The following is a 25,485-nucleotide window of genomic DNA, read 5'->3' as shown; positions in this document are numbered from 1 at the left end:
AAACTGAAAGCGAAACGCAAAATGAAAATACTTAAACGTGAAATGTAATATGTAAAATGTAAACCTTGTGCCTTTAAAAAATTATGAACCTTAAACGTAAAACATAATCGTAAATAAAAATATATAAAATAAACAAAGGTTATATAAATAAATAAACTTCAACGCAGAATGAAATTCCATTCCATTTCGTGTTAACAAAACGTGCATTGATTATTTTTTATTCATTCACAACAACATTTCATGAAATAAAATTCTCATGAATTCTAATTCTTTCAAATTCCAATCCCATTGAATTTGGATTTCTTTAATAGACTTCATTCTAGCCAAAAGCATTTCTGTTAGGAATTAAGGACCTAAACAAGGCCGGTGATTTAAACCAATCACCAAACTCACGAATGATAAAGGATAAAATAAAGCATAACGATAAATGTAAACGACACGAGATTTAACGTGGTTATATCCCAACTCCAAAACACGGAGAAGGGTTTACTCCACGGGCGCAAACCAGAGGTTCTTCACTATAATTTTCGTGCACACAATTACAGGTTACATATGATTGTATTTATAGTGCAAAACGATAAAAGGAAACAACTTGTTGCCCAAGTATGACTTTTCCTTCAAGCTAAAGAACATTCCATAAATTAGATACTTGCTCCACAAGTTATCTTGACCTCCAAGCAAAACTTATCTATCAAGTTATCTTGATTTACTTTCCTTGTTTAATCGACTTCGCACTCAACAATTTCATCAACTGACATTATGTCATTGTATAAAATATTAAAAAGAATACCTCATTTCATAGCCAAACGAAACTACAAACAACGTTGTGATTTGCATATTGCAATATTCGAAGAATATCGGGTTGTGGTCGTGATTAGGTCTTCGTTTTGCAATGGCCGAGAAAACTCGCTCGCAATTAAGGATTTCGTGCTCATGACCGAGTTTTCTCGGTCATTGTAAAATGAAATCACAAAGGAAAGAAATTGACAATTGATAGGGGTAAACTCTGAGTAATTAGACACCATAACTAGGCACTATCGGGAATAAATTGACATCAACAAGGGTAAACTCTATGTTATACTTTACTTACTATAAAATATTTATAAACATTTTCATTCAATGATCTTAAATGAAGATAGTTGTCTAACATCTTCCCAAGGTTGTTCGTAAACAAGAGCTTCACAATTTTTAATTGAATTATCATCTTCAACCTCAATAGTTAGCCTCCAATTAATTCCACCCACAATTTGGTTTTCACCTTTCACAACTCTTTCAAACTTCAAACTACTATTTGTATCGTTATTATGTTCTTCTAATGCAAACTTGGCTACCTCAATTACCACCGGATCATCTGGGCTAACAATTTCTAGCCAATTTCCTACCGTCTTTTGACCATTCTCTGCGGACCCAAAACCGACGAGAAGAACGTTTAACAGCACAGGGATGATGGTGATGATGGTGATCCTCATATTCCTCATAAGGGGAGCGTGGTGATCATATGCCATTTATGACTTCTTAAGAAAGTCAATGTATGAGAATATCATTGTTGCTATGGTATTTATAATCTAAAAATGAAGCATGCAACAAATGCGTACCTATTGTGAAACATTAAATGTTTATCCACAAAAGTCATATGGAAAACAATTTTTCTGTATCATTACTGTTCCCATCTACTTTTACATTTAATTTATAATTGAAAGAATAGTAAGTGTGCAGTTAGATTTAGTATTATAAAAACTACTGAAATGTAAATATACGGGCAACCATTTTCCTCAATATAGATATCTCTTACTCCATTCTTTTTCAGTAATATTAGTAATCTTTAATAAAGAATTAGGTCAATAAAGATATTTATAAAATACTAAATCTGAACACATTATCAACACGATAGCGTAATCAAGATTAAATCAAAAATCACGAGTCATTAATCAAGGTAAGAAATTCTTTAACGATATCTTGTTTTACTTACTAGTAAGCTATATATTATTATGATCATAGACAACATAAAAATATATTGTTATACACTTAAAAGAAATGAGCGACTAATGAAACTATTAATAATAATAAAATATATGACTTAGGCCATTAATAATGTTAGACTCAAATATATCGGAACTTGGACTACTAACATTTTGAATTGCTAACTTTTATTAAGTTCTTAGTGCATTTGTATTGTTCTTATTATATGGTTGGCTCTGCCACCTCAGTAATATATGTTCGATTATACCGCCTGGATAATATATGGTCGACATTGTCGCTTAAGTATAATTTATGTTTACTAACATTATATTTCTGTTATCTAACTCTTATTAACTTCACTAACATTTATATTTATGTTATATATTTAACATATACATATATTTGTGATTACTTATGCAACTAATCATTATTTATTTCATGCATACTAATGATTATACTTAATTTATTATTTATGCATAATATGTTTGTTCTCTTAATCATCGTATTTATACTAAACGTATACTAAATGTATGTATAGTAATCGTATTTATACTAATTAAATTCTTTTATTAAAATTGTTATTAATACAACGAGTACATAACAGTCGTTAACGTCAACTAACGACGTTACAACGGTCATATATACATAACGGTTGTTAACGTCAACTGACGATGTTACAACGACTATATTTTTCAAATATAAAATAAACATTTTTGTTTTCATATTTTCACAAATCAATCTTCATTTTCTCAAATTACCACTCTCAAAAGTTTTTGTAAAGATGATTCACCTGAGGATGATTTTTCCTATTGTATTGGTCATACTAAGTATCATCATTGTTGCTAATATACCACCGGGTGAACCTATATTCTATCCTGCCCTTGTGATTTTATGATTTGTAATCATACCATTATTCTGTTGTTTGCTACTTATGACTTTAAAATGATTCTAATTTCATGTTGTTATTTGTCTATGAATAGAAATTGATTATGATTATGATTTATGTTGTTCATTTTTCTGAAAATAGAAAATGTCAAACTTATCAAAGCTTGAGTTTGATGCCCTCGACGTATCGGGAACAAACCACATATCATGGGTCATGGACGTAGAAATAAATCTTGGATCATTGGGTATTCTAGAAACTTTAAAAGAAAACAATACTTGTTCTGGTCAAGATAAATTAAAATCAATTGATTTTTTTTTGCAAACATATTGATATCACCTTAAAACATATGTATCTCACTATCAAAGATCCACATATTTTATGAAAAAGTATCAAAAGTAGATTTGATAATCAAAAAGAAATATTACTCCCAGCTGCGAGGGAAGAATGGAGAAATTTAAGGTTCCAAGACTTTAAAAAGGTAAGTGAATACAGCTCGGTCATGTTCAAGATCCGTTCAAAGCTTCAATTCTGTGATCAAGAAATAAGTGATGCTGATATGATGGAGAAAACTCTCTCCACAATGCATTCTGCAAACATAACTGTACAAGCTAAATTTGAGATTGCATAATTACAAAACTTTTTCCAAACTTCAAACTTATCTTTTAGTTGCAGAAGTGAATAAAGAATTACCGATAAATAATCAAGAATCTCGTCCTACGGGTGTGCTAGCATTCCTTGAAGCTAATGCTAATAACAATAATAAAAATAAAAGAAGAAATACACATGAACGAGGACGTGGTCATATTGGCCAAAACCATCATCATGGAAATTACCATAACAATAACAAAAATCATAACTATGTTCGAAATCACCCTTATGGTAATGGTCGTGGTGGTGGCCGTGGACAAAGAAATAATAACCACAAAATTATAAATTCCAACCACCATACAATCCCACAAATCACAATGTTGAAAGATGCTCTTCAAAGAATATTGAAGATTCTTGTTATCGATGTGGTAAAGTTGACCACTGGTTTAAAAACTGTCGAACAAATCAATATTCTGTTAATCAATATCAAGAACCCTAAAGGGAAAAGGAAAAGAGGCAAACTTTGTGGATGATCTCGATACAATATCTACTTTAGTATATGTCTCTATCAAATAAATGGATGTAGATTTTCGATCTATACCATATCCACTTTACTATATGTTTCCTTATTATGTACTTTTGTTTATAATATGAATGTAATATATTGATGAATTATGTACTCATTATTTGTTTCTCATATTTTTGAAGTTCATGATGTACACTACTGGAGTGCAAAATCACTCAAATTGGGGAGATCTTTGTATTGCAGACAATGGTACCACACACGCTATACTCAAATCTAAAAAAATATACTGATTTTAAAGCAACAGAAGGAACTGTACATACTATATCAGGTCATGCGGATTTAATAAAGGGAATGGGAAAGGCAAAATTCATGTTACCAAATGGTACAAATTTTCTGATAAATAATGCCTTATTTTCTCACATGTCAAAGAGAAATTTGTTAAGCTTCTCTGATATATACCAAAATGGATATGATTATCAGTCAGTGACAACAGAAAATGGTAAATATTTAAGTATCACTGACAAGAATCATGTGAATGAAAAACTACCAAGACTTAGTTCTGGTTTACATTATACATATATAAATGTACCAGAAGCACACATGGTAGTTAATGAAAAGGCATGTGATCCTGTAATGATCAATCTGTCGCATGAGAGATTAGGTCACCCATGATCAACAATGATGAAAAGAATAATTCAAAATATAAATGGACATCCATTGACGGATCAAAAGATCCCTCATGATGCGCTTATCCCATGTACATCATGCTCACTTGAAAAATTGATAATAAGACCATTACCTCTTAAGGTTGAAAAAGAATCACCAATGTTTCTTGAAAGAATTCAAGGTGATATATTTGGACCATTTCATCCACCATGTGGACCATTTAGATATATCATGGTCCTAATAGACGCATCTAGTAGATGGTCTAATGTATGTTTATTATCAAGTTGGAATGTGGCATTTGCAAATTTTCTTGCTCAAATTATTGAGAGCACATTTCTCTGATTATACTATTTAAAGGGTGAGACTGGATAATGATGGTGAGTTTACATCTCAAGCATTAAATGATTTTTGTATGTCTATTGAGATTTTTGTTGAAAATCATGTTGCCCATGTGCATACTCAAAATGGTTTAGCTGAATCACTAATTAAACGATTAGTGATTTTGCATGCTGCATCATTTTGCATGCTACATCATTGATTCGCATTAGATCGAGTGCAAGTCATACATATTCTCCCTTGCAACGTGCTTTTGGCCATCAGCCAAATATTTCTAACCTTAGAACATTTGGTTGTGCGGGTTATGTTCCTATCGTACCGCCACAACGCACTAAAATGGGTCCTCAAAGAAGGATGAGAATATATCTTGGATATGAAACATCTTCAATCATTAGATATATTGAACCCATGATGTGTGATGTTTTTACATCACGTTTTGCTAATTGTCACTTTAATAAAACATTATTCCCTAGATTAGGGGGAAAAATAAAAGATAAAGAAAATTATGTTTCATGGTGTGAACATCAATTAATGTATCTTGATCATCACACAAAAGAATGCGAGACCGAAGTTCAAAAAATAATGCATATGCAATAACTTGCGAATAAATTTCCTGATGCATTTATTGATATAAAAAGAGTGACTAAATCATATATACCATCAGTAAATGCTCAGCTCGAATTGAAATTTTAAAAACTGACAATAAAGTCACTCATGAGTCTTTGCCACGCCTGAAACGTGGGAGACCAATTAGTTCCAAATATAAAAATTCTTGAAAAAGAAAAGCTGATAATGAGGTAAAAGAAAGTGTTCAAGAAGAACCACAAATCAATACTCCTTCTGCAGAGGAGATTGATGATGTCAATACGGAATTTGCAATCAATTATGCACATTCAAAAATATTATGGAACCGAAATGAAATGAAAAATCTTGATGAGATATTTTCATATAATGTTGCATATGACATCATGAATGATGATGATGATCCAGAATCAAAGTCTGTCATGGAATGTCAAAATAGGCTTGATTAGGATCATTGAAAAGGAGCAATACGAGCTGAATTTGAATCACTCGATAAAAGAAATTTTTTTGGATAATTCGTTCTTTCACCTAAAGATGTGAAACCTATGGGGTATAGATGAATTTTTGTGCAAAAAAGAAATGAGAAAAATGAAGTTACAAGGTATAAAGCTAGACTTATAGTTCAAGGTTTTTCTCAAAGACCAGGAACTGATTATGAGGAAACTTATTCTCATGTTATGGATGCAATTACTTTTAGATACTTAATCAGTTTGGCAGTTTCTAAAAATTTTGAAATGCATCTCATGGATGTTGTTACTGCTTATCTATATGGATCACTTGATACTAATATATATGTGAAGATACCTGAAGGATTTAAGGTATCAGAAGCATCCAATGCAAAACCTAAAGAAATGTACTCAATTAAATTATAAAGGTCTTTATATGGGTTGTAACAATGGGTCGCATGTGGTATCAAAGATTAAGTGATTACTTGATAAGCAAAGGGTATACAAATAATCTTATTTGCCCATGTGTTTTCATTAAGAAAACAACATCCGGATATGTGATCATAGCTGTTTATCTCAAGGATCTTAACATCATAGGTACAAATAAATAGATCTATGAAGTCATTCAACTTCTAAAGAAAAAATTTTGAAATGAAAGATCTTGGAAAAACCAAGTATTGCCTTGGTTTGCAGATTGAGCATATGCCTAATGGTTTACATGTACATCAAACAACTTATACAGAAAAGATTTTAAAACGTTTCAATAATGGACAAGGCAAAACCATTAAGTACTCCTATGGTTGTTGGACCAGAAGTACCATATCTTAGTGCAATCCGAGATTTCACATACTATTTTTCTTAAGTCAGAAAATTTCTATAAATTAATCAACAAAGAATAGTACAACAGGAGAGCCTAAAAGGCCATATCAAAAGGAAACTCAAACCTATCGTACTATACAAAGAGACTAAGAAGCACAAAATAAAAGAACAACTATTAAGCAGAGCACTCGACAATCTACATAGATTAAACAATGTAGAAAAAAACTTGATCAACCACAAAAGAAGGGGTCATAGTGCTGAAAACTACAACTACAAAATAGACCAAAACTAACTCAGTTAACCCCTAGCCATAGAGCCCATTTGGGCGATTAGTAAAACCAGTGGCGGAGACAAGGGGTGACTGGGTGGTGCTCAACCACCCTCAACAATCAAAGTTCAACTATGATTATTTTCAGTAATTTTAGTTCAAGTTATATTAGTTTGGGATGATTTAATGTTAGAAAAATAGTCCGTAACTTTTTTTTCAAAAAAAAAAAAAAAAAACTTCGTAATTGTTATAATTTTGTTTCTTTTACCCAGTAACATACTATATTTATCGGTACTATCGTTCAAAAGATGTGAACACGTTCCTTTGTTATAAGTTACGATTTATAAACAATTCGAGCTCCCATTATCTAGAATTTTTGACTTCGCCTCTGAATGAAACAACCACCATTAATGTACATGACAATAATGATTAATATCTTCAAGTGATCGACTGGCTTCCATACCGTAAGCTTGGAGGTCATTCGAGTTGAGCCAAATGGATGAAAAAAACCAACTCACCAGACCATCAACCAACCCCAACACGATTTAGTGGTAGAGCGTTCAAAGATAGAGGGTTAGTGAGCCAAAGATGCCAATTAATGATGATTTTTTTCATTCTATTAGAATTCCATGAATTTCATTAACTAACATAGCGCTTGATAGATTATTTTTTATTTTTTTGAACGTACTCGCATTTCGATTTTTTCAAATTGAATACCCCGTTACCCATTCCACAGCTTGCCAGAGACTTTTACCAAGAACATAAGAGAAATTGTAGCCGTTACCTAGGAACAATTCGAATACACTAAGGTTCGAAAGTGGACCTAAATTCCACCATTTGAAAACGTGATCCCCTGTATCGAGCGCAAACTTGCAAAAGATTAAAGCATGATGGACGGATTCTAAAGCATCATCACAAATTGGACATCTAGTTGAACCCAAGTCCAAACCTCTCTTGTCTAATTCCACACGAACCGATAGTCTTTTATACCTCGCACATCAAACAAACAACCCGACTTTAAGTGGAACTGATTTGTTGGTGATTGTTAAAAGCTTGCCAACATCGATGGAAAGATCATTATTTTCGACTAATTGTGTCACTCTTTTGACAGAGAATAGCCCCTTTGCATCAGCCTTCCAATCCCCTTCATCTATGCTCGTATTACTTATCACAAAACTAGATAAATCATTAGGTAGATTGGTGATGTTCCCAAGCAATCTACTAGAGATTTCACGATACCGGCACCAATAAAAAAATTAAACCATTATTTGTTCATTGAACCCGGTCATAGATGAGGGCATTTTTGTCAACCTCGAGCCTAAACAATGTATTTATCTTTTAGACAAAATTGCCAAAATCGTCCCTGTGTTATTAAGTCTGCTAAAATCGTCCCTAATTACCAAAATGTGTCCCAAAATCATCCCTGTGCTAAACTCCGTTAACCTAGTACGTTAGTAGTATGCCATGTGCAGGTCACGTGAGTTTAATAACTCGTATATATTACTCCGTATTAAATGTACGCTTAACATAATACCATCTGTATCAAATTAAGCTTAGAAACACACACACGAGTGACATATATTAAACCCACTTGAACAAGTTGATTTCAATTTCATCTTGCATGATGTTATTATGATCATCATCATCGTAATCAACAACAGCCAATTTCAATAGCTTAACATGTGTGTCTCTGTACGTTACAACTCTAATTTTATTTTTCTCTAGTTTCTTTTATGTGTGAAATTTGAAAAGGTACCATTTTGTTACAAGTCAACCTTTTATTTTTTAAATGCAGCTTATTGATTTGATTCCATAATTGGGAAGATATGTGAGTCAATTATTGATTTCATAAATCACTGTGTTAGGGAGTATTTTTCTGTCATGGATAGATACTAGATAATACGTATTTTTCTTTTTATATAATCACTTGCTTAATTAATTGAGTGTACCTTCAAAACTGAGCAAAGGGATCTAGATAATGTGTGTTTTCTTGACTTTGACTTCTTGATTTGGTGTTTCTTCAAAACTGAGCAAAGGGATGTAGGATGAATAAATTGATTTAACCATAGATGTGTGTGTGTGTGTGTGTGTGTGTGTGTGTGTGTGTGTGTGTGAAGTTATACTGTTTGACTTTTACCCAAAAGGGAAGCAAATAATTGATTACAGCTTATGATTTTTGTCTGTAAAGTTATTTGCTTTCAAAATTAAAATCTTTTTGACATGAATGAGGTGGAAGATGATGAATTGGATTAATCAAATTAACAATCAGTCTATACTTTTCAAGTTTGGTTTTTGTTAATTTTAATTTTTGGGTATACATAAAAATTATGTAACTAGTGATTTTAAAGAATCACTTTCTTGATCAAAAGCTCATAGTGTGTGTTTTTTGTGTGGAAGTGTGTGAAAATGGAGAACAGCAACAAATCACCATCAGCGAAGGAGCTGTTATTGTGCAGGAACCGAGCTGCAGCCTGCAGAACATGTTTTTTGGTTAAACTCACGTGACCTGCACATGGCATACTACTAACGTACTAGGTTAACGGAGTTTATCACAGGGATGATTTTGGGACACATTTTGGTAACTAGGGACGATTTTAGCAGGGACGATTTAGGCAATTTTGTCTATCTTTTAATTTTAAATTACCCTATATATATATATAAGAATCCTCTCAAAACAACGTAGATTTCCCATCGACTATTACTTTTATAAAAGAGTTAGCAAACGGAGAACGAGATTTCACATACTATAATTTTGAAACATATTTATTTTTTCATATTCAATTGATGTTTTTAATTAGTGGTTAATCAATAACCAAAATATAAATTTAAATAATAAACTACAATCACGAAATTGAATGAGATCTTGCAAAGTTTAACAGTACAAGCAATACTACCTATTTGATTTTCTCAAAGACTTTTGATATAGATATTTATTAAATTAAATTAAACACTATTACAAAATAAATAATGATAACTCTTAGACATATGATCACCCCTAACCTTCAACACTACATAGAAAAAAAAAAAAAAAAAAAAAAAGAAACAAAATTATCAAATATTTGAAGAAAACAAGATTGTTAATCATACGATCTTAAAAGAGTATAGTTCTTTAACGTGCCGCCATGGTTGATCGTAAACAAAAACCTCACAGTTTTTGAGTAATTTAACATCTTCAACTTCAATTGTTAGACGCCAATTTATGCCACCAACAATCTGTGTGTCACCTCTAATTACTCTCTCAAACTTCAAACTACTACTTGTATTTGTGTTGTACGCATCAACTGCAAATTGTCCGACTTCTATTGCTGCCGGATCATCTGGACTCGCAATCTCCAGCCAGTTTCCGACCGTCTTTTCGCCATTTTCAGCCAAACATTTACCAACTAATAAGTTGACAATAAGAGAAATAATAATATACCAATACGCCATTTGTATTCGAGAGAAGGTTTATGTGGTTTTGATATGTAGATGATACCTGAATAATAGCCGTATTTATATTCACCAAGGGCTTCTTGTCAAACAAATGCTCAACTAAATTTTTAAATGTGGCATTTATTCGATTTAAGAAGTCAAAGTCAAAAAGATTTATATCATAAAGTTAAAAAGATTTACTCCATAAGAGGTACAAAGTCAACGTTACGATAACACATTTGATTGTGTAAATTAGAGAAGGCTGTAATTACGTGCATTTATGTCCCATTAACTGTTAACTGTTTAAGTAAATAAGCTGAGTTGGAATTGAATAGAAAAATATAATAATACTAATATAATATAATATTGATTGTTATTGAAATTAAACACATATAAATAAAATAGGAGGTGATTTTAACACACCACTTTTTAATCTATATATACTTTTGTCTAATAAAATTACAGTTATGCCCATAGAAAGTTAAATTTATATTATTATTGTAAATATAGTTAAGGGTAAAATAGGTAATTATGTGTACATGAATCAAAAAGTAGTGTGTGAGAATCACTTGACACCAGGGAGAAATTTAACATCTAATTCAATGAATATTCACCTAATTCAATTCGATGCATTTAAAACGGATATGAATGATTTAAATTAGATTTAAAGACTGTGGTGAATAGTAAAATTATATACTCTAATGATATATATATATATATATATATATATATATATATATATATATATATATATATATATATATATATGGAGAGGTTCAATACATAACCAAAAATGCTATAGAACTAACTAATGTGCACATATTTACACTTGTGCACATTAAAAAAAGTTTGTATTTGCGCACAAAAATACACTTGTGCACAATAGTGCACATTAAAAAAAGTTCTGAAAGAAATCTTCCGCTGTGCATTTGCTCATTTTAAAGATATTACTTGGAGTCATTCATGACATATTTCAAAAGACGTTGCATTCGAGTCGTTGAGTTCATCAAGATTATTATTAAGTCAATTATAGTTGAATATATTATGAAATGGTATGCATGTCGTCAACTTTCGATGTAATGAAAGTTTATCTTTTAAAAACGAATGCAATGTTTGTAAAATGTATCATATAGAGGTCAAGTACCTCGCGATATAACCAAATGTAATGTATTTGTCCAGATGGATTAGGACGGGTCGTTAAAGACGCCACCCTTTACTATAATCCGCTCATATCGGATTATGAAGGGGATCAGCAAATAGGTATGTCGCGAGCATTATCTCATATTCACAACATTCGCTATGTTTATATTTCTCCAATCAATTTTTTTTTTTTTTTTTAAATTGCCTTGTTTTGCAGGCGATTCAACTTTTGACCCGGTTTATCCCAGCCCGAACACTGTTGAGCAAATAACTGAGTTATTCCGTACTCCACCCGACTCTTTCGGGGTGAGAGTTGACGGTTTATCGGGATACACTTATGCTTCTTCTTCTGCGGCACTAGATCAACGCCAACAGATGAAGATGGTAATCCCAAACGAGCTTCACCGTGAGTTCTCGAAGCTTTCTGCGCTTGATGCGCATAACAGTTTTGTGCAGAATTTCTACATGTCCTTCAATTCTGCTTATGACATGATCTGCCGCCAAGAACAGTTCTTCAATGTTCTTGAGGCTGAAAAAGCGAAGTGTCATACCGAGAAATCCAAAGCTGCAGACAGCGAAAAGCGCTGTGTTGACCTCTCTTACGAACTCGCTGCAGCAAAACCGCCGTTGATGATTTAAAACAACAGGTTTCTACTGCGGCTGAAAAAGAAAACAACCTTCAAGCATCTGTTAAATTACTAACAGAGGAGGTTACAAAGTTAACTGCAGAGCGAGATAACGCTCTAGCTGCTACAGCTTCTGTGAAGCTTGAGTTTACCAAGCTTCGCCAACATTTTCCGGATTTGGCGAGAAAAATTCTCAACTCGCAACCTGTTTCCACTCAATTTTCTACATATGCGGCTGCGCTACAACTGCGCGAAAGAGTGGAATTCATGGATCAAATCACCGCCTACTGCACCGTACCAGAGCCGCTACCGTCTGCAATTGACGACCGTTTATGTTCTTTAGCAGATTCCCGAGATGCGTTTGCTACTGCAAAAGAGAACATAGCGGATATTCCAATTCCAAAAATTACGGAGATAAGCGAGCAGGATGATGCTACTGCAGATGACATCATCGCGCTTGATTTATCTAAGTAATGATTATATTGTAAAAATTAGCACGCAGCTATCTCTGCGTCGTTATTAATAAAATTTTCGCATTTTCGCATATATTTGCAAGTACTTTTATTTATATAGCACTTTTATCAATAATATTCATAACACGGACTTGTCCTTTGCAATTTCCAACTTTTATTATCGTGCACATAATAAGTATGTACTTTTGCGAAACAATCTGTATGCGTGTATATTTGTACGTTATGAATCTTCTAAGTCCGCCAAAGCGATCCTTAGGCAATCAATTAGCATCGCGAAGCATCTAAGTATGGCAAAATCAAATACTTAGGAATTTAAGTTCCTTTCGCATTAATTATTTTCTGCGTAAGCGGGCAATTTCATCACTTCGCCACTTAACCTTCGCGAAACACACCAGCAACATGAAACAAAATATTTCATAAACTTTGAGTGTTTCGCAAACAAACTTTTCGCATATCCTTACAAGTGTTTCTTTTCATACTCTTACAAGTGTGATCAAGACTTGCAAAAATTAAAAATGAAAACACATAGAAAAAATATCAAATGTAGGCCTCACATCGTATTTCGCACTTTGCACACATTATTTTGACAAACGCGTGTATTGGCCTTCACATTTTTTCCGCAAAGTTATGCGTATTATCGCTTTAATAAAGCAGCATGCCACGCATTAGGGAGAGTTCGCCCTTTTACATCTGCGAGCTTATATGATCCTGCAGCATTGCTTGCCACAATTTGATAAGGACCCTCCCAGTTAGGTCCTAATTTTTCAAGTTTTTCTGCTCTACTTGCATCATTATTTCGCAGCACCCATTCGCCTACATCAAAATACAAAGCACGTACTCTTTTGTTGTAATACTTGGCGATTTATTGTTTATTATTTGCCTCTCTAATAGCAGCCATTAACCTTCGCTCTTCTATGAAATTCAAATTCTCGCCCAATGCATCATCGTTTGCTTCTTCATCAAAGTTAGCGACTCTATGCGTTGGCACAAGAATTTAGGCGGGTATTACTACCTCAGAGCCATATACCAAACTAATAGGTGTTTCCCCTTGCTATTCTTGAATGTAGTGCGATGTGCCCACAACACATTGGGCAATTCATCCACCCAACCAGCTCGCTTTTCGCATAACCTCTTTTTAATACCGCTGACAATGTCGCGGTTGGTTAATTCACATAAGCCATTAGCCTGTGGATGCACCACTGATGTAAACTTTTGGATTATATTTAAATCAGTGCACCATGTTTTAAAAGGATCTTTCGATATTTGGGCACCATTATCGCTAACCAACTCGCGTGGAATACCAAATCTGCAAACAATATATTCCCATACAAAATTACGCACTTGCACTCCAGTGATAGTGCGAACCGCCTTAGCTTCAACCCATTTTGTAGAATAGTCAATTGCCACAATTTGGAATTTGACATTTCCAGAACCTGCGGAAAATGGTCCTACAATATCAATAGCCCACTTGTGAAATGGCCATGGCGAATTAACAGGGATCATATCATATCATATCTTGGCATCCGATTCTGCGGAGCATGCCTTTGGCAGCTTTTGCAACGCTTAACAATCTTTGCAACATCACGATATAGGGATGGCCAAAAGTAACCCATCCGCATAATTTTCGTCGCAATAGTTTTATAGCCTGAATGCAATGCGCAAGAACCATTATGCACTTCATCAATTATCATTTCTGCTACAATTGGGCCCACACATCGCATCATTGGACCACAATATGACTTACGATACAAAATGTCATTTTGAATGATGTACATTGGTGCTCGCTCTCTGACTAAGCGAGCTTCACGCTTATCATTTGGTAAAACATCATTGCGGATATATTGCAAGATTGGTTCCATCCAATTTGGCTGTTCTTCTACAACAGACGCCACCATTAAATCATTATCTATTGATTTGCTTGGTAATTCCTCGACCCAAACTTGTTTTTTGAAAGTGCGAAAACGTTAAAGTGGCCAACTTACTCAAAGCATCCACCTTCTTATTTTGACTCCTTGGCACTTGTGCGAGTTCAAAATGCTCAAACCGCACAGCTAATTCTTTCAACAACTGCAAATATTTTTGCATTGAGGAATCATGTGCCTCAAAAGAGCCATTAAACTGATTTACCACTAACTGAGAATCTATAAATGCTCGCAACTTGGTGATATTCATTTTACGCGCGATATTTAAACCAGCAAGCAACGCTTCATATTCCGCTTCATTATTTGTTACATTAAAATTAAAACGTAACGCGTACGTATGCTCCTCGCCGCTTGGACTTGCTAACACTAAACCCGCACCAGTCCCTTCTGCACATGAGGCTCCATCAGTAAATAAATCCCATGTTTCGTCAATTATTGGCTTTAATTCTGTTCGCTCATTAACCACTTCTAACTCCCCAGTCATTTCTGCGAGATAATCCGCCAAAACTTGACCCTCTATAGCATTGCGCAGAAGGTAAGAAATTTGATAAGCACCTAATTCTACCGCCCACAACGCGAGTGTGACAACCCGGAAATTTTCAACCAAATTTAAACTTTATCTTTATATTATTCCTACACGATAAGCAAAGTTTGTTAAGTTAAATCTCAAGAATTTTAAACTGTGTTCATACATTCATTATAACCTCGACCAAATTTCGACGATTCACGAACCGTTATATATAAATAGATATGTATATATATGTATATATATTATAACTTGAGAATATTAATAAAGTATTAAACGTATAATACTTTACACGAACGTATTTGTTTCAATATGTTTATCGATGGAATTTGAAGATAATATCAAATAATTGATTTATCAGATACATTGTGATATGATTACGGTTCCATGTTATGAGGTCCACTGTGATTTAAGAAATCTATTCTTTTTAACAACATTCGAAAAATGGTAAAGTGATTTATAAGTAAGAACGTGGAGTGTAAATAACTTAGATGTTAGATATCGACAAGTTAAGTAACTCGACATTTTTCATTAAGATGATTTCATACGTCTATTTAACCTTTGGACTTTATCCCATGCTTCACCAACATACTGTAATTTAAAAACTTGAAACCTATTATGAATATATATGATTCTACTTTTCTAAAACGTTTTATGATATAACGATTTCCATTATTTTAACCTTTAAACAAAATGATTCTTAAATATATTTAGTTTTGGAAAACAAAATTATCATATTTATTTGATTTAGTTTCAAACGTACAAAAATATTTTTAGTTTAAAAAGAACTTTATTATTAAAACGTATATAACTTTTATAAATATCTAGAACCACTTTTTACAACTCATTACTTAACCGGTATGATAATGATAACGATATTTATATTTTATTTTATTAAATATATATAACGATTTAAATTAATATTATATATATTTATACGCGTATTATATGTACATAGTTTTATACTTTTACTATACTTAAACTTTAACTATACTTTATTTTTACTTTACTTTAACTTTAATAATTCACTTTAATAATTCATACTTTAATAATTCACTTTAATAATTCATACTTTAATAATTCAAAAATATATTATAAATAGAATTCAATAGGTTTCATTATTTCATAGAAACTTGAAAAATATTTTCTCTAAACTCTCTCAATCGATTTACATATATATATATTTACTCCGTATTATTTCAAGATATTATTAGTATACATAAAATATTACGACGGAGTGCTGTCCGAGTGATTTCGAAATTGTTTTTCGAGCGGGATAGAGCTAAGGAAATTATGGGTTATAGCTATGGAGGTTATGGGTATGGTTCGGGAGTATTGCTCGTGAGTCAAATTAGTATTTATCATCCCCGTTGTGTCTACGTACTTTTCCTGCAATATTGAATCTCAATAGTGATACGTTCGTGAATCCAAGGCCAACCTTGCACTTATTCAATGACGTCATATGTATTTTTACTACAAAATACAGTATTGTGAGTTTCATTTGCTCCATTTTTAAATGCTTTTACAATATATATTTTTGGGACTGAGAATGCATGCGCTGCTTTTATAAATGTTTTACGAAATAGACACAAGTAATCGAAACTACATTATATGGTTGGATTATCGAAATTGAATATCGCCCCTTCAAGTCTGGTAACCTAAGAATTAGGGAAATGACCCCTAATTGACGCGAATCCTAAAGATAGATCTATGGGCCTAACAAACCCCATTCTGGAATTTGGAATGCTTTAGTACTTCGATTTAAATGGTGATTGTGATTGCCAATATTTATGGCATACTTGCGAGTATGCGGGGGATATTCTATATGCATTATGTTAATGTCGGTTATCAGGTGTCCATCATATGAATGATTTTTATGCACTTGCGAGTGTAATGAGATTTATAAAAAAATGAGAATCTTGTGGTCTATTATATAAATGGGAAATGATTGATTATGATAAACTAATGAACTCACCAACATTTTGGTTGACACTTTAAAGCATGTTTATTCTCAGGTATTAAGGAAATCTTCCGCTGTGCATTAGCTCATTTTAAGGATATTACTTGAAGTCATTCATGGCATATTTCGAAAGACGTTGCATTCGAGTCGTTGAGTTCATCAAGATTATTATGAAGTCAATTATAGTTGGATGTATTATGAAATGGTATGCATGCCGTCAACTTTCGATGTAAAGAAAGTTTGTCTATTGAAAGTGAATGCAATGTTTGTAAAATGTATCATATAGAGGTCAAATACCTCGCGATGTAATCAACTATTGTGAATCGTTTATAATGTATATGAACGGGTCCTTTCAGTTGGTATCAGAGCTGGTTTAAGCTGTGTCGTCAGCTTAATCGTAGAGGGGGTTCTCACAGTGTTACCTGTGATGAAGCATTGGTTCTTACTCCTCGCGGTCCGAATATGGTTGGCTTTGCCGAGAGGCATGGCCATAAAATCAGTGTCTGAGGTACACTCAGTGGTCACCAGGCAGTTAGCTGGGAAGACACTGGGTGGGACGTGTGGTGTCCCTAACTATGTTAGAGTTGGTATTAGAGCGGTGGTCTAAGCGAACCAGGTCTGCATTAGTGTGTCTAACTGATAGTCGTTAGGATGCATTAGTGAGTCTGGACTTCGACCGTGTCTGCATGTCAAAAGTTTTGCTTATCATTTTTGTCGAAAATCGCCTGCTTATCATTCTTAGTCTAGACACGTCTTGCTGCATTGATTGCATGATTAGTGTATAGACAAAATTCATATCTTAGTGTATCTGTTACTATAAACTTTGCATGACATATCCCGTAAATTCCTCCGTAATCTACGAAATCTTTTGCGCTATATATATAAATATTATATGTAATTAGAATACCACCCGATAGCCGAAAAATCATTTCATATCGAAAAATCCTTTATTCAATCGAACAAAATGGAATTCGTCGTTAGTTCAAGTCCCTCGAATTCCGATATGGAATCTGTAGCGACCCGACCAAAACCGTTATTGACGGCGCCGTTAACTTAGGTCCCGTTGCGTGGTCGTAGTCCCTATATGAGACTCGTTTGACCAAAATTATGTCGCATTCATTTGAAAGGTACAAGACTTGCAAGTTTAGTTTTCAAAACCGTTCGACAACAAGTCTAAGATTACAAAAATTGTAAAGTATAAATGACATAACTTGCGACATAATATAAGTTGAAAATCACAGTTGCTATAAATAATGTAAGTATGTAAACAATATGTTTGAATCCCAAAGTGCTATCCCTAGCGTATGCATGCATGGTTGACTCCAATCAAGTAATCAAAGAGTGCGGAAGCATGTATCAAGTAGCCATGTATAAACCTGAGAAAACATAGGAGAATCTGTCAACGCAAAAACGTTGGTGAAATCATAGGTTTAAGTAAGTGAGTAAAAGTAAAGTAAGTCGAACCACAAGATTTGCAAAGTTGGAGTAATAGTAGTACATTCTAAAAGTTAATATTCACGAGCACCCAATTATCAAAGCTTAACGTTCCGTCCGTTGAATACCCCATCAATTAGTGCTAGAACAACACTGTTCCCGAAAATATATTTCATTCGTAAACGGTAGCGAACCGTTTGAATGAGGGTTTGTCAAACCCATATGGCCATATAACATAAGTTCTCGCTTACACCATCTGATGTAACTAATGATAATCGGATTGAGGATTTTCGTTCTAAACTCGTATGTAGAATGTTTGTTTTCCCGTTCTTGTGTTCACTTAGTTCAAAAGAATCGTTTATGTTTTCTCATCCCAAAAGTAAGTTCAAAAGAGTAAAAAGTGGGACTATGATCTCACCTCGAGTGCACGAGTATAAATGTACTTCACAAAGTAAACGTGTGCATGAAAGTTGCTTAGCCTTGACCTAAACAAATAAGTTGTATCAATTAACCGGTTACGACACAAGGTCGGGTGAAATGTGTTCAATTAGTCCTATGGCTCGTTACGACTCGATTAAGTATAGCATGTGAATCACGTTGTCAAGTTTCATACAAGAAACAAGTATAAAAGCATGTTAGAATGATTGTATAAAAGTTTGGTTAAGTTTGACTAAAAGTCAAACTTGGTCAAAGTCAACGAAAAAGTCAACACGTTCGGGTTCGGTCCCGAACTATTTTTCTGAGGTTTTTATTCATATATAAGCATATTAGAACAAGTTTCATGTGAATCGGAGGTCGATAGCTAGTCAAACATTTCGCGTGAAATGCGCCAAAGTGAGCAGAATCTGGCCAGGCGATTCTGCGCGCCGCGCGGGTATGTGGCGCGCCGCGCCACTACCTGGCCAGAGAATTCTGGTCAGTTTTCAAAGTATGCACGAACCAAAACACAAACATTCACATTTTATGATCCGCAAACAATTAGAACATGTATTTTATATCATCGGAAAGCTATTTCGACAAGGAATACAACTAACCACATATCATTAATCAAAAACATCATTTACAATAACCGAAAACTCGTCAATTGATCAAGAAAGGTTTATTTTCAAAGTTTCAAGTTCGTAAAACGTATTTTATGATTCGGGAATCCAATTTACACATACGATATGCCGTTTTGAAGGTAATGAAACATACATTACTACTAAACACTAACAATTAACATTCCATGGCATTTAAGCATCCAAAAGTTCATGTCAAGAACTATCAAACCCTAGTCAAACATCACAAAATCATTAATCGGGTTTTTGAAGTTTTCTTAATCAACCTACACATCCAAATGTGGCTAATGATACTAGTAACACAATTAAAACATGCACTTTAACAATCTAACAACATTAACTCATCCAAAATCAAGGATTAAGCTAACCCATTTCAAATGTTCAAACTAGTTACTCAAAACAACGAATCGAGCAAACAAAACATATATTCATGTTATACACGAGCCATAGACACTAACTAACACAATTTCAAGTCAAAAACACGAATTTAAAGAAATCTAGAGTTTTAGAAATGTTACCCAAACGAGATGAAGTTTGTATCAAAATGTAGAGGATGAAGAGAGGATCACGAAAATGTAATCGGATTTGTTGTGAGCTTCCAAGATTGAATTTAGATGATGAATGATTGAATTGGGTGTTTGTGTGTGTGTTCTTGATAGAGAGAAAGAGAGAGAGGTGGAGGTGATTGAATGGAGGAGGGTGAAGGTTGACTAGTTGACCTAGTCATCTCTTTGCCCTCTTGGCAAGTTTAGTCCCTCAAGTTTCAAAGCGGGTGCGGGAATTAACCAAACGAATATTTTTAAAACGCTCGAGTAAACGGGTGATGTCAAAATTAAATAGCGGGAATATAATGAACGTTACTCACGGAAACTATTAATTTAAATACGAAAGATTATGTTTAAAAAAAAAGACGGTGTTAAAATTAAATTTAACGGAAAAACGCGGGATGTTACATTATCCACAACTCAAAAGAAATTTCGTCCCGAAATTTAGTTGGAAGTAGTAGTCGTTGCTTCTTCCTCGAGATTTTGTGTTGCCAATTCTACGAATGAGGGAGAAGTACGTTCTAGGATATTTCAACGAATTTTGACTGTCGGGGTCATATGTTGTTTTAAGGTTTGGCTTCACGATTTATGGTTTCAACCGGTCCTCCTAGGAAGTGAGGGTTATCGTCGATAGTGAGTTCATCAAAGGAGATAACAAGTTCTCGTTTCTCAAAACACGTCTTTGAGTTGATACATCGAATGTAGGATAAACGGAGACCCAAAATGAGTCGAAAAAGTCTAAACGGCTAGCGACGGGTCCAAAACACCCCAAGAATTTAAAGGATCAAAATATCGCGGATTTAGCTTCCTACGTTTCCCGAAACGGATTGCACCTTTCCAAGGTGCGACTCTTAACGTGACGCGGTTTCCCACGTGGAATTTGAAATGTTTACGTCTAACATCGGCGTAGCTCTTGGTGATTACGAGTCGCGTAGGGTTTTACCCGAATATGAATAAATTTTCTCGGTTGCTCATGAATAACCTCGGCCCCGGTGAATTGATCATCGTTTACTTGGTTCGACAAAGGAGAATGACGTTTCCGGTCACATGTGGTTTCAAAAGGAGTGACGTTAAAACTCGAATGAAAATCATTGTAGTACGAGGATTCGGTTAAAGGAAAATACTTTTCTCAAGTAAATTTGAAGTTGGTAATACAACTTGTATTATGGTTTCCAAGGTTTAAATCGCATGTTTGTTCGGTCCGTCGGGTTGTGGATGGTACGCGGTACTCATGTCTGAATGCGGTCCCGAGGCTTTTTGTAAGGTACTCCAAAATCTAGAAATGAAACGAGGATCTCGATCCGAAACGGGGTATATTTCCCTAAGACATATTGAACAAGTTTGCTAGGAATTGAAAACGTTAGCTAGGACAAGTTTCTCAAGAATATTCGCGTCGCGGAAGATTTATCGGTTTCCAAAAATGTTCATCGGGACTATTCACCCTCGAGGCGAATACTAGTATAACGTGGAGAGTCTCTCTCTCCATTGAGAGTTTAGAATAAAAGATTTCCTGAACCGGAATTTTGAGGGTGATGCAAGAGAAGTTTCCGCCCCGATGTAAGCATAACGAGTAAATTGTAGTTAATCAATAAGATTGTGCGAGGACGAGATAGTATACACGTGTAACATACGGTTGAAGTCGAAAGGAATCGGTAATTCATTCGGAAGCATAAGTATAGTTCGATAAAAGTCGAAGGGGTGTCCCCGGTATGGTTGTTATCAATTTTTCTAGGGGTTTTCGGATGTCCAAACATGAAAGGATGAAGTCATGTACATGGCACATGGTGGTGTTTAGGTTGATCGAGTCTAACCACCATCACGCGTCACTAGAACTTTGGTATGTCTTACCGTAATATAACCACGTTGATCGAGTGTCGTTATATTACGCCAAATCATACTTCCATTCCCACATCACTCCATGAGTTCAAGTTCGTGTCATCGTGAAAATCTAAAATGAACAAAATGTAACGACGTCTCAAACATGATTCGTATTGAATCGAAAGAATTAGTGCAACTCTAAAGATGCGTTCCCCGAGGGAAGTGTATAAGTGATTGTTCACGTCAATGCGGTTCGAATCAGACAATAACGTAGTTAGGTATGAAAAGAGTAACGAGTCATGATAGCGAGTAGTACGCAACCGTAGCGATAAATAGTGATGACGATACTCACCTAGAGTAATGACAGTGACTTTACAATACTCATGGATAGTAAGCTAAGACGGGGTGGATAACAACCAAAGAATTTGAGTTCCCGAGCTAGAGTAGCTAACGAAGTCGCGGTCATCCGTACGCGTATGAATCTTGAATTCACGTGTTTTACCAAAAATTGGCGGAATACGAGTTCGTATGATGAAGGTTGGGTACCATTAAAAAGTTTGCCTAAGAATGATTCAAGTATAATGCACAAGTAGTCAAGTAAGTGCTATCTATAGCAATGTATGTCAGAATGCAAATGCTAACTATTCGGTTGTAGTCTAGACTCACTAATGCGTCCTAACGACTCTGTTAGACACACTAATGCACGTCCTAGTTCCCTACAACCAACGCTCTGATACCACTTGTAGCGACCCGACCAAAACCGTTATTGACGGCGCCGTTAACTTAGGTCCCGTTGCGTGGTCGTAGTCCCTATATGAGACTCGTTTGACCAAAATTATGTCGCATTCATTTGAAAGGTACAAGACTTGCAAGTTTAGTTTTCAAAACCGTTCGACAACAAGTCTAAGATTACAAAAATTGTAAAGTATAAATGACATAACTTGCGACATAATATAAGTTGAAAATCACAGTTGCTATAAATAATGTAAGTATGTAAACAATATGTTTGAATCCCAAAGTGCTATCCCTAGCGTATGCATGCATGGTTGACTCCAATCAAGTAATCAAAGAGTGCGGAAGCATGTATCAAGTAGCCATGTATAAACCTGAGAAAACATAGGAGAATCTGTCAACGCAAAAACGTTGGTGAAATCATAGGTTTAAGTAAGTGAGTAAAAGTAAAGTAAGTCGAACCACAAGATTTGCAAAGTTGGAGTAATAGTAGTACATTCTAAAAGTTAATATTCACGAGCACCCAATTATCAAAGCTTAACGTTCCGTCCGTTGAATACCCCATCATTTAGTGCTAGAACAACACTGTTCCCGAAAATATATTTCATTCGTAAACGGTAGCGAACCGTTTGAATGAGGGTTTGTCAAACCCATATGGCCATATAACATAAGTTCTCGCTTACACCATCTGATGTAACTAATGATAATCGGATTGAGGATTTTCGTTCTAAACTCGTATGTAGAATGTTTGTTTTCCCGTTCTTGTGTTCACTTAGTTCAAAAGAATCGTTTATGTTTTCTCATCCCAAAAGTAAGTTCAAAAGAGTAAAAAGTGGGACTATGATCTCACCTCGAGTGCACGAGTATAAATGTACTTCACAAAGTAAACGTGTGCATGAAAGTTGCTTAGCCTTGACCTAAACAAATAAGTTGTATCAATTAACCGGTTACGACACAAGGTCGGGTGAAATGTGTTCAATTAGTCCTATGGCTCGTTACGACTCGATTAAGTATAGCATGTGAATCACGTTGTCAAGTTTCATACAAGAAACAAGTATAAAAGCATGTTAGAATGATTGTATAAAAGTTTGGTTAAGTTTGACTAAAAGTCAAACTTGGTCAAAGTCAACGAAAAAGTCAACACGTTCGGGTTCGGTCCCGAACTATTTTTCTGAGGTTTTTATTCATATATAAGCATATTAGAACAAGTTTCATGTGAATCGGAGGTCGATAGCTAGTCAAACATTTCGCGTGAAATGCGCCAAAGTGAGCAGAATCTGGCCAGGCGATTCTGCGCGCCGCGCGGGTATGTGGCGCGCCGCGCCACTACCTGGCCAGAGAATTCTGGTCAGTTTTCAAAGTATGCACGAACCAAAACACAAACATTCACATTTTATGATCCGCAAACAATTAGAACATGTATTTTATATCATCGGAAAGCTATTTCGACAAGGAATACAACTAACCACATATCATTAATCAAAAACATCATTTACAATAACCGAAAACTCGTCAATTGATCAAGAAAGGTTTATTTTCAAAGTTTCAAGTTCGTAAAACGTATTTTATGATTCGGGAATCCAATTTACACATACGATATGCCGTTTTGAAGGTAATGAAACATACATTACTACTAAACACTAACAATTAACATTCCATGGCATTTAAGCATCCAAAAGTTCATGTCAAGAACTATCAAACCCTAGTCAAACATCACAAAATCATTAATCGGGTTTTTGAAGTTTTCTTAATCAACCTACACATCCAAATGTGGCTAATGATACTAGTAACACAATTAAAACATGCACTTTAACAATCTAACAACATTAACTCATCCAAAATCAAGGATTAAGCTAACCCATTTCAAATGTTCAAACTAGTTACTCAAAACAACGAATCGAGCAAACAAAACATATATTCATGTTATACACGAGCCATAGACACTAACTAACACAATTTCAAGTCAAAAACACGAATTTAAAGAAATCTAGAGTTTTAGAAATGTTACCCAAACGAGATGAAGTTTGTATCAAAATGTAGAGGATGAAGAGAGGATCACGAAAATGTAATCGGATTTGTTGTGAGCTTCCAAGATTGAATTTAGATGATGAATGATTGAATTGGGTGTTTGTGTGTGTGTTCTTGATAGAGAGAAAGAGAGAGAGGTGGAGGTGATTGAATGGAGGAGGGTGAAGGTTGACTAGTTGACCTAGTCATCTCTTTGCCCTCTTGGCAAGTTTAGTCCCTCAAGTTTCAAAGCGGGTGCGGGAATTAACCAAACGAATATTTTTAAAACGCTCGAGTAAACGGGTGATGTCAAAATTAAATAGCGGGAATATAATGAACGTTACTCACGGAAACTATTAATTTAAATACGAAAGATTATGTTTAAAAAAAAAGACGGTGTTAAAATTAAATTTAACGGAAAAACGCGGGATGTTACAGAATCCCACTCAAGCTCCGAAAGCAGTGTGACTGGAATGGATCAACAATCAGCCATCATATATTTGGGATGAATTGGGGATAGGTTCGTAGCCTCCGCAATCATTGGAGACAAGAAGAAGGCGATCCTTTCCATCCACCACATTGCCCTCTTGGAGAAGAACCTGAAGCACTTACCGGCGAACCTGTCCGAAACACCATTTTCTCTCTCATTTCCAGAGTATCTAGTCACGTTTATATACTACATCAAATTCTAGATTTTATTTATCCGCTCGTCAGAACCGACAATCACCCCGGTGTAATAGAAGAAGTCAATGAGCTT

General features: G+C 34.6%; 2 protein-coding genes across 2 annotated transcripts in view; both read right to left on the bottom strand.

Annotated features, from left to right (window-relative positions):
- Window positions 1-25,485, bottom strand: part of LOC139861256 (putative MO25-like protein At5g47540) — a 108,659-nt gene that overhangs the window by 64,228 nt on the left and 18,946 nt on the right. The gene's annotated exons all lie outside the window — the stretch shown is intronic.
- LOC139864519 (cysteine proteinase inhibitor A-like) lies at window positions 1,113-1,505 on the bottom strand. The gene has a single exon (XM_071853101.1). It carries the CDS (start codon window positions 1,503-1,505, stop codon window positions 1,113-1,115), a length of 393 nt encoding a protein of 130 aa, XP_071709202.1.

This window comes from Rutidosis leptorrhynchoides, chromosome 8 (assembly GCF_046630445.1).
Source record: "Rutidosis leptorrhynchoides isolate AG116_Rl617_1_P2 chromosome 8, CSIRO_AGI_Rlap_v1, whole genome shotgun sequence".
NCBI classification, from domain to species: Eukaryota; Viridiplantae; Streptophyta; class Magnoliopsida; order Asterales; family Asteraceae; genus Rutidosis; species Rutidosis leptorrhynchoides.
This window is presented reverse-complemented; position numbering and strand designations above follow the sequence as displayed.

Bases quoted from the DNA above. Each gene is read 5' to 3' on its own strand.
- LOC139864519 (XM_071853101.1), bottom strand. From the start codon at position 1,505: ATGGCATATGATCACCACGCTCCCCTTATGAGGAATATGAGGATCACC.